Here is a 9,360-nt window from a genome sequence, read left to right on the forward strand (position 1 = left end):
AATATGGTCATAAATAAGACTTATTATGTAGTAATAAATAATAAATTAAATAAATATAAGTCTAGTAACTCATATGTACGAGTAGTAAACAATACTGTAATAAGATACATCATAATGCAAAAATAGGTAGGGCATAATAATATGGAAGAAAAATAAATCTAACACTCAATTGCAATAATTGAATTAAAAAGTTGAAGAAATAGATATTCATTCATTTACTATGGGAGAGAGACTCGTTCCCCTTACTTTTAGACGTATCAACACAAAGGTAAAAAGAGAATGCGTATGAACAACGAGAAAATGCTAATGACAGCCCTTAAGGCTGTCTTTAATAAATAATTTATGTTGAAAATGTGGTACTCTTTGTAAGTTATAGGTAATTATTTGCGTTATTGACTATTTCAAATGTACAACCAAAAGTTGCATGATTTTATTTGTTAAAGACAGCCCTAAGGGTTGTCATTAGCATTTCCCATGAACATATACTGCAATACAGAAATACAAATAAATCGTACATGATCTATCTAAAAGATTGACTAATCTTTCTTTTGACGAAAAATGCTTGGTCCATATGTGGAGTAAACAAGCTCTATGAGTAACGGAAACTGCAGCCAGGCAAACACACCCACAGGAATACATGTCACAACAACAAGTGGCGCTACGATCCACGACACTTTATGTTCGAGCACGAGTACTAGAGTTGCACTAAAAGCAATCATAGTAGCGACTAATGACAGAAAAAAGGAAACAAGTCCAATTGTCATTCTCTTTGGCAGGTTGTATAAAAAATCTTCATGTGCAAAACGCGCAGTAAGTATCCCTAAGAACATCAGCACCGAAGCAGTTGATGAAAATAACGCAATGGCATCAGATATGATAAAAATCATAAAAGTTGCTTTGTTTAAGAACAAAGGTTTTCCATCTTCTTCGTTCCCACCTGGGAGTGTAAAAGCACCTGCAAAAGCCATTGTGATTATAAGTGCTGCTACGACGGTACATGAAGAAGCAGTGTCTTTCATCCATTGTTGAGCTTCATCAAGTAATTCCTTGTGTTCCTCAATAAAAACCACTTTTGGGGTTTTCTTGTTTTTGTTTAAAGCTTCTTTAAATGATGGTTCTACAATGTTCTCCACTTCCTACATTTATTCAGTGAGTAAAACTGTTTCAAAAATCATTTATAAACAATATTTCTCTAGATTTTCATCTAAAAGAAAGTGAGTAGGTAATCATCAGATGTATGCACCTAAACAGCAAGTGGCGAATTCAGGATCAAGATCTAATAAGGTCCTAAAATTAATTTCAAAGCTAATTATATATGAAGGTACTTTATTGGTTGTTTATCTCCAAAACATTATAAATTTAAAATATATGAGATCTTACAGTTAAATTTAGTGGTGTCCTATAAAATTTGAAGTGTACATTGTATAAAAAAATTTCAAATAGTGGGGTCATAGTACCCCACACACAAGCGCTAGAATCTCCCTTGTAAACGGGTTATCTCGTGAACATTTCTGACCCTTTTCCCTAGCTACCCCAAAATATGTTGCTAGCGAGGTTTAAACAAGAGGCCTTAGTTGAGGATATCAAGACATCAACCACTAGGCTAAGTTAAAATGGTTAATTACCTTAAACCATTGAAGCTCACGTTGCATTTGTAAAGCTGCTCCAGTAACAATGTTCAATCGATGTGGAGGAGCCAACTTAGCGGCCTTATGTAACGAGTTCTCTTTTTCTTCTAGATCAATCATATAAGCTTGTGATACGTTGTTAATAGATGAATGCCATATAACGTTGTACACTTGTTCTTGACGCTGCGCAATAGCTTCAAGAGACAAGTGAAACCCTTTATCCTTGTACCAAATTATATCCGGATAAGCGGATATGCACTCCCGGATGACTTCGGGTGTCCCATGTTGGACTGAAGCAGACGTTGCTGATCCTAAAATCTTCCAGGTTAAGTCGTGATCGACCTTTGCTATAACTCTTGTGCATATATGTTTTGTGAGTAGCTTCGCCAGGTAATCGTTTACTTTAATATCATGAATGTCCTTTAGCCATGGAGCTAGAGTAAAAGAAACATTTTATATTATATGTCCAACGTTAATCTGATATGTTAATTAAACGGATATAAAAATATAGAAAACGATTAACATTGTTCATACCAAGGTACCGGAGGACACCCCAAAAACCATTAGCAAACTGTAGAAGAAGATAATTAATGTTCAAAAGGATGAAGATAAAATATATACCTTTATAAACGGATAATGTTTTCCCTATTTAGGCTACCCAAAAGGGAAGATTTTTTACTCGGACGTACACAATCTAACCGGGTTATTCTGTGACTGATTCTAACCTTTTCTGCAACTGAGATAAGATGCTAATAAGGTTTAAACCTAAGACCTCTAGTAAAGTAAGGATATCATGAACTATAACCACTAGGTTATCTAGAGATGCATGCGTACCATTTTGTAAACCTTTGGGAAAATGTTGTCTCGAGTTTCTTCTTGACTCCACTTGTTCATTGGCATCACTTGTATTAATCAAAAAGCATAATTCAAAATAAACCCAGAGTGTCAAACTGTCAAACTTCTTAGAATTATATTTCAAAAGTATATATAGCTTCTAGGGAACAAATTATCGGAACTGTATATTTTTTCGATGGTATTAAAACTGGGTTTGGCACACCTACTTCTATAAAGTAGAAGGAGAAACAGGGGTTTCCAAATTGATTTTCTGAATCGCATTTATAATAAAAACCAGTTGTCTTGTAATCATGTACCCGGTTTGTAGCAATTCTCTTTTATTAGATATACAGTTTCTTATCAACACATATTTAAGTAAGTAAGCTACAATTGGTATTAGTAGTGCATAAATAATTTATCGTTGAGAGGGATCGAAAAAGGCTTACGTATGTAAATAAGACGACTACATATTCCGAGTGTGTTTCCGTTAAAAAAAAATTTCGGGTTTCTACCTAATACTTCCAAAGCCGTTCTAGACGCCCCATCCTCTTCTAGCACAATGTCTGGATGCAACTTAATCAATTCCAATGCAATATCTGCATATACGTAGAGAGGGATCGACAAAGGCTTACATATGTTCTATGTAATTATGTAAATAAGACTACGGTTAGCCAGGGCCGACCCGTTAGTTTTGAGGGCCCTGTGCCAATCATATATGGGGCACTAAACACGAATATTTTGGGTATCTTGTTTTTGTATATGTGATTAGTGAGAACATGTATATCTTCTTTTAATTTTACTACGTCATCTATTTTGTTCTAAAAATGGAGTTTGAGTGACAAAACTTTAAAGTAGAACTATTTTTATACAACAAGATGTAAAATATTATTGGCGTAAAAAAATGTTGTAAAATACTATTAGGTTCAGTAGTATTGTAAATTAGTTTTTGAAGGAAACATACAAAATGGAAATTTAAAGTAGAACTATTTTTGACAAAACTCTCTTACAAGTTGTAAAATAATATTGGCGTAAAAAATGTTGTTTATAATTTGTCTTCTACTCCGTAATAAATATGGTACAACTATTTTTAAATAGTGTCAAACAAAAACATTTTACAATACTACTGAACCTTTTTTTTAACGTCCAAAACTGAATAACAATACTACTGAACCTATGAACCTATATAGGACTTTGTAAACCTCGTTAAAGTTGGGCCCGACCTATTTATTTAGGGGCCCTGTGCCCGGCGTATTTATTTAGGGGCCTTGTACAGGTAGCACATGCTCTAATACAAGCCTGTGGTTAGCATGAGACAATTTAGGGCGGTTATGTGCTAAAACTACCCATAACTAATATTCCGGTTGATTAACTTTTTTAACCAGTCAGTTCGATTAATAAACGTGTTAGGTTAATTCGGTTAAATTGTTTAATTACTTATATAAACGATTTATTTAGCTAATCACCGACAAACAGACGAATGTGCGTATTTTAGTATTTCACGAGGGATTTGATCATGTATGTTCTCATGATCACATTAAGAGCACTGGGTGTGGTGACGCGTCAGTTCAGTGTTAGTTCAGTGTCTTGCTGATGACTGGACGCTGACTGGACTGACATTGTAAACTGAAATTGGTGAAAAAACAGAGGAATTGGGAAGATGGTCAGTTCAGTGTCTTGGAGAGAGAAGAAATAGGGGAAGTGTTAGTATGCAACGGATCAATTTTTGAATTTGGGCCCACTCTCAACCAAATTCCCAACGTCTTGCACAAGACTTTGGCATCAAGACTTCGAAACTAACACTGAAATGGTGTGGGGTGACCGTCAGTTGGACGGATGTCGGCATCCGACACCGAGGTGACATCAACCACACCTAGTGCTCTAAGTTACATTCAACGAACACATAATTTTTTAAATGTTAGAATTTTTGATTAATGTACACATAAACATAGTAAATATTAGAATAAATCAATTTTTATAAATTAAATATAAATGATAATATATAAGTTCAAATTTATTAACTATTCCTTAAATTTAAATTCTATTGTCCAAACATTACATTTCGGATGTCACAAAGTAATTGTTCACTGTCACGAATAGATATGAATAAAGATATAAAATTCTTTTATATTTTTAAATCATGCATGTAAAATAAAAAAATATGTAAAATGTTTGAGAGAAAACTGAAACTGATAATATATAATAATGAATAATAAATAATGATAATTTTTAAATATTTGTTTTTTATGAGATGAATTGAAAGGGTGGAGACTTAACGTCGTGTATGTCATAGAATCATACGTTTATAAATCCTTCACAAATTATTTACCTAGGAATCCAGCCTGAATTGTGAGATTAACAAGATCACCACCAGCAACCCCGGTAAATAAACTACGACTCCCTTCCTCTTCGGATAGTAATTCTCGAGTCACTCTCAACAAATACCGTAACAATTTCTTGTTGCCATGCCAAGCAGCCAAAACTAACGGTGTATAACCACTATCATTCTGAACTTGAGTCATCTCTCGGTTTTGTTCCACTAAAAGCCTTGCATCTACCGTGTTCCCAATTATAGCAGCACGATGAAGCGGATTATCTCCACCCGAACTTTTTAAAAACAACCGATCAGTCGCGCCTAATGCGATTATACGTTCCACTAACTGTTTAACGAAATTATGGGAGTTGTTTGTTCCCACGGCTATCATTAACGGGGTTTCGCCAAGGTAATTAATCGGTTTTGTCATTAGTTCGGGTTCGTTTTCGAAGATTTGAGCAACCGATTTCCAATCGTCTTTTAATGCCGCTTTGTGAATTGGGAGATTTGTGATTATGTTATTGGTATCCATTGTAAAAATGATTGTAAGCAAATGTGTGTTTATGGTGACAGAAGTTATGATTTTATCTTCTGTGGATAATATATAGACAAAGGATTAGGATCGGTTGACTTAAGCCTACGTGACAAGTCAATGTTTAGAATTTGTTTATCCCTTTGAGAGTAAACATTCTCGCAAACGCAAAATTGTACCTACTACCTAACCTACAACTATTACAAGAGGGGGTTATGGTGTATAAATGTTATAATTTAAAGGTCAAAAATATATAATATGAAGAAATAACTAGTTGATGATTGGTTTATAGTTTTATACTAAGGGTCAACAACGTAATACTGTGTTAGGTGGTGGTGTTAGGTTTGGATCACTCGGGTTTGGTCTTGATAAGGCACCTCGTCGGCTAAAGGCTCACCTAAGGTTTTCTCACTTTCTTAATGATCGAGCAGAGCGATCAACTTCGAGCGTCTGGATGGGAAGATAATCAAGTCGGGTCTGAAGAATCCCAAGGTTTCATCTACAACGATTTAATTTGGCGGGTGTTTGTACAATAACCGGCGATTAGTATTGAAATGGGAATATACAAGTCACTGAGATTGGAGATTGAGTGGTTATAGTTTTAGTTTTGTTCGTTGGCGATTCCCCGAAGGTAACAATCAGGTGATTGTTTTACGCCACCGAAGCAAATGATATAACATGATGTGTTATTATGTGTGTGTGTGTTGAATGTGGAATGTATCCTTCATTCTAATCTATTTATAAGTGGGATGGACCGGCTTCCTATACCAGCTTGCTAGTTCCCAATGGTTTTGGAATACTAGTTGACATTTCCCCTTTTGGTAAACATGCAGAGGAAAGTGAGCTTGTCCCTTTCCTTTGTTGTACAGGCGTGCAGCCGAGCTAGGAATAGTTTTGCTAGCTTGACTTTGTAATTGACCTGATCGAAATGCTTGGTTTGAAACCCGGTGATATGATTATTTCGGCTAGCGACAAGCATATCTTGAAACCTCCTAAGGGATACATTGGCGTGTATACCCAATTATTTACGGAGTGTAACATTAGGGTTCCTATCTCTGCTTTCTTTCTTAACATTTTAGATCATTTTAGGGTGAATGTTTCTATTTTTCATCTTTTGGCTATGAAAAAGTTTATGGCTTTTGAGGTAATGTGTAGGGCTTACGGTGGTGAGCCTTATGTCGATCTGTTTAGTCGCTTTTTTCGCACTTGTGATACCGGTGATTGGGTTACTGTTCAAAAACGAAAGAGTAGGAGAGGTGCTCCTTCTCATGTTTATTGCTTTGCTTCTAAATTTCCTGACGTTCGTAACTGGAAGTGTTCTTTTGTCTTTTTGGAAAAATCTTTTCTACTCCCGAAAAATTATCCCTTTGTTTCTGATCCCGCAAGGGCATTTGTTCCTAAGGAATACAAAGATCTCATTCCTTTCATTCCCGAAGATGATGCTTTGTTTAGAAGGATTTGCAAACACCCCATCATTCCTTCTACTTACCCAGATGCTATACTTTTTAAGTTAGGGATGGCACCCAGATGAGAAGAGGGTACTGCCAATCCCGTTTTCTTGTATGGGGAACATGGTATGTTTCATTTGTGTTTTTTGATATAATTGATTACCTCTCTAACTGCTTACGTTTTTCTGCTATGTTTTTTACAGAAATGTTTTTGAGAAATGTTGTCAAAGCCCAAGGGTTGAAAGAGTATACTGTTGCTGTCCAAGCTAGATCGACTATTGTTAAGGATGTTGGATCTCCTACATGCTCTGGGTTCATGGAGATATCAAGCAAACCAAAGACTGATCACGGTGAAGTGAGTTCATCAAAGGTGAAGAGTAAGAAAAAGTCGAAGCAAGTCGAAGCTCCCATTGATGCAGATACCCAAGATGACCAGCCTATTGCTTCTCCCATTGATTTGGTTAGCCACTAGTTGTGAGTCGACGAAAGCATGAAGGTGGAAGATCTTTAAGTCCTTCGCCATTCTCAGTCCCGCAAACAGCGCTTCGTACTCAGCTTCGTTATTGGTTATTGCGAATTCGAAACTGAAATGTCCCGTTCTTATTGATTAAAAACGTTCCATATTAATTGATTTCGTTGCGAGGTTTTGACCTCTATATGAGACGTTTTTCAAAGACTGCATTCATTTTTAAACAAACCATAACCTTTATTTCATCAATAAAGGTTTAAAAAGCTTTACGTAGATTATCAAATAATGATAATCTAAAATATCCTGTTTACACACGACCATTACATAATGGTTTACAATACAAATATGTTACAACAAAATAAGTTTCTTGAATGCAGTTTTTACACAATATCATACAAGCATGGACTCCAAATCTTGTCCTTATTTAAGTATGCGACAGCGGAAGCTCTTAATAATCACCTGAGAATAAACATGCTTAAAACGTCAACAAAAATGTTGGTGAGTTATAGGTTTAACCTATATATATCAAATCGTAACAATAGACCACAAGATTTCATATTTCAATACACATCCCATACATAGAGATAAAAATCATTCATATGGTGAACACCTGGTAACCGACAATAACAAGATGCATATATAAGAATATCCCCATCATTCCGGGACACCCTTCGGATATGATATAAATTTCGAAGTACTAAAGCATCCGGTACTTTGGATGGGGTTTGTTAGGCCCAATAGATCTATCTTTAGGATTCGCGTCAATTAGGGTGTCTGTTCCCTAATTCTTAGATTACCAGACTTAATAAAAAGGGGCATATTCGATTTCGATAATTCAACCATAGAATGTAGTTTCACGTACTTGTGTCTATTTTGTAAATCATTTATAAAACCTGCATGTATTCTCATCCCAAAAATATTAGATTTTAAAAGTGGGACTATAACTCACTTTCACAGATTTTTACTTCGTCGGGAAGTAAGACTTGGCCACTGGTTGATTCACGAACCTATAACAATATATACATATATATCAAAGTATGTTCAAAATATATTTACAACACTTTTAATATATTTTGATGTTTTAAGTTTATTAAGTCAGCTGTCCTCGTTAGTAACCTACAACTAGTTGTCCACAGTTAGATGTACAGAAATAAATCGATAAATATTATCTTGAATCAATCCACGACCCAGTGTATACGTATCTCAGTATTGATCACAACTCAAACTATATATATTTTGGAATCAACCTCAACCCTGTATAGCTAACTCCAACATTCACATATAGAGTGTCTATGGTTGTTCCGAAATATATATAGATGTGTCGACATGATAGGTCGAAACATTGTATACGTGTCTATGGTATCTCAAGATTACATAATATACAATACAAGTTGATTAAGTTATGGTTGGAATAGATTTGTTACCAATTTTCACGTAGCTAAAATGAGAAAAATTATCCAATCTTGTTTTACCCATAACTTCTTCATTTTAAATCCGTTTTGAGTGAATCAAATTGATATGGTTTCATATTGAACTCTATTTTATGAATCTAAACAGAAAAAGTATAGGTTTATAGTCGTAAAATAAGTTACAAGTCATTTTTGTAAAGGTAGTCATTTCAGTCGAAAGAACGACGTCTAGATGACCATTTTAGAAAACATACTTCCACTTTGAGTTTAACCATAATTTTTGGATATAGTTTCATGTTCATAATAAAAATCATTTTCTCAGAATAACAACTTTTAAATCAAAGTTTATCATAGTTTTTAATTAACTAACCCAAAACAGCCCGCGGTGTTACTACGACGGCGTAAATCCGGTTTTACGGTGTTTTTCGTGTTTCCAGGTTTTAAATCATTAAGTTAGCATATCATATAGATATATAACATGTGTTTAGTTGATTTTAAAAGTCAAGTTAGAAGGATTAACTTTTGTTTGCGAACAAGTTTAGAATTAACTAAACTATGTTCTAGTGATTACAAGTTTAAACCTTCGAATAAGATAGCTTTATATGTATGAATCGAATGATGTTATGAACATCATTACTACCTTAATTTCCTTGGATAAACCTACTGGAAAAGAGAAAAATGGATCTAGCTTCAATGAATCCTTGGATGGCTCGAAGTTCTTGAAGCAGA

General features: G+C 34.8%; 1 protein-coding gene across 3 annotated transcripts; it reads right to left on the reverse strand.

The window, feature by feature from the left end:
- Positions 1 to 370: 370 nt before the first annotated feature.
- LOC139846915 (uncharacterized) lies at positions 371 to 6,050 on the reverse strand. 3 transcript variants are annotated; one of them, XM_071836494.1, is made up of 6 exons: positions 4,789 to 6,050; positions 2,975 to 3,058; positions 2,463 to 2,530; positions 2,163 to 2,199; positions 1,626 to 2,062; positions 371 to 1,136 (listed from the first exon to the last, which is right to left on the reverse strand). In XM_071836494.1, exons 1-6 carry the CDS (start codon positions 5,303 to 5,305, stop codon positions 537 to 539), a joined length of 1,743 nt encoding a protein of 580 aa, XP_071692595.1. In that variant the 5' UTR covers positions 5,306 to 6,050; the 3' UTR covers positions 371 to 536. The 3 variants fall into 3 exon arrangements, with proteins under 3 accessions (XP_071692595.1, XP_071692594.1, XP_071692596.1); XM_071836493.1 differs by having other exon boundaries at positions 2,909 to 3,058; positions 4,789 to 5,630; XM_071836495.1 differs by lacking the exon at positions 2,975 to 3,058 and having other exon boundaries at positions 4,789 to 5,632.
- Between the last annotated feature and the right edge of the window lie 3,310 nt (positions 6,051 to 9,360).

Source organism: Rutidosis leptorrhynchoides, chromosome 5 (genome assembly GCF_046630445.1).
Source record: "Rutidosis leptorrhynchoides isolate AG116_Rl617_1_P2 chromosome 5, CSIRO_AGI_Rlap_v1, whole genome shotgun sequence".
NCBI classification, from domain to species: Eukaryota; Viridiplantae; Streptophyta; class Magnoliopsida; order Asterales; family Asteraceae; genus Rutidosis; species Rutidosis leptorrhynchoides.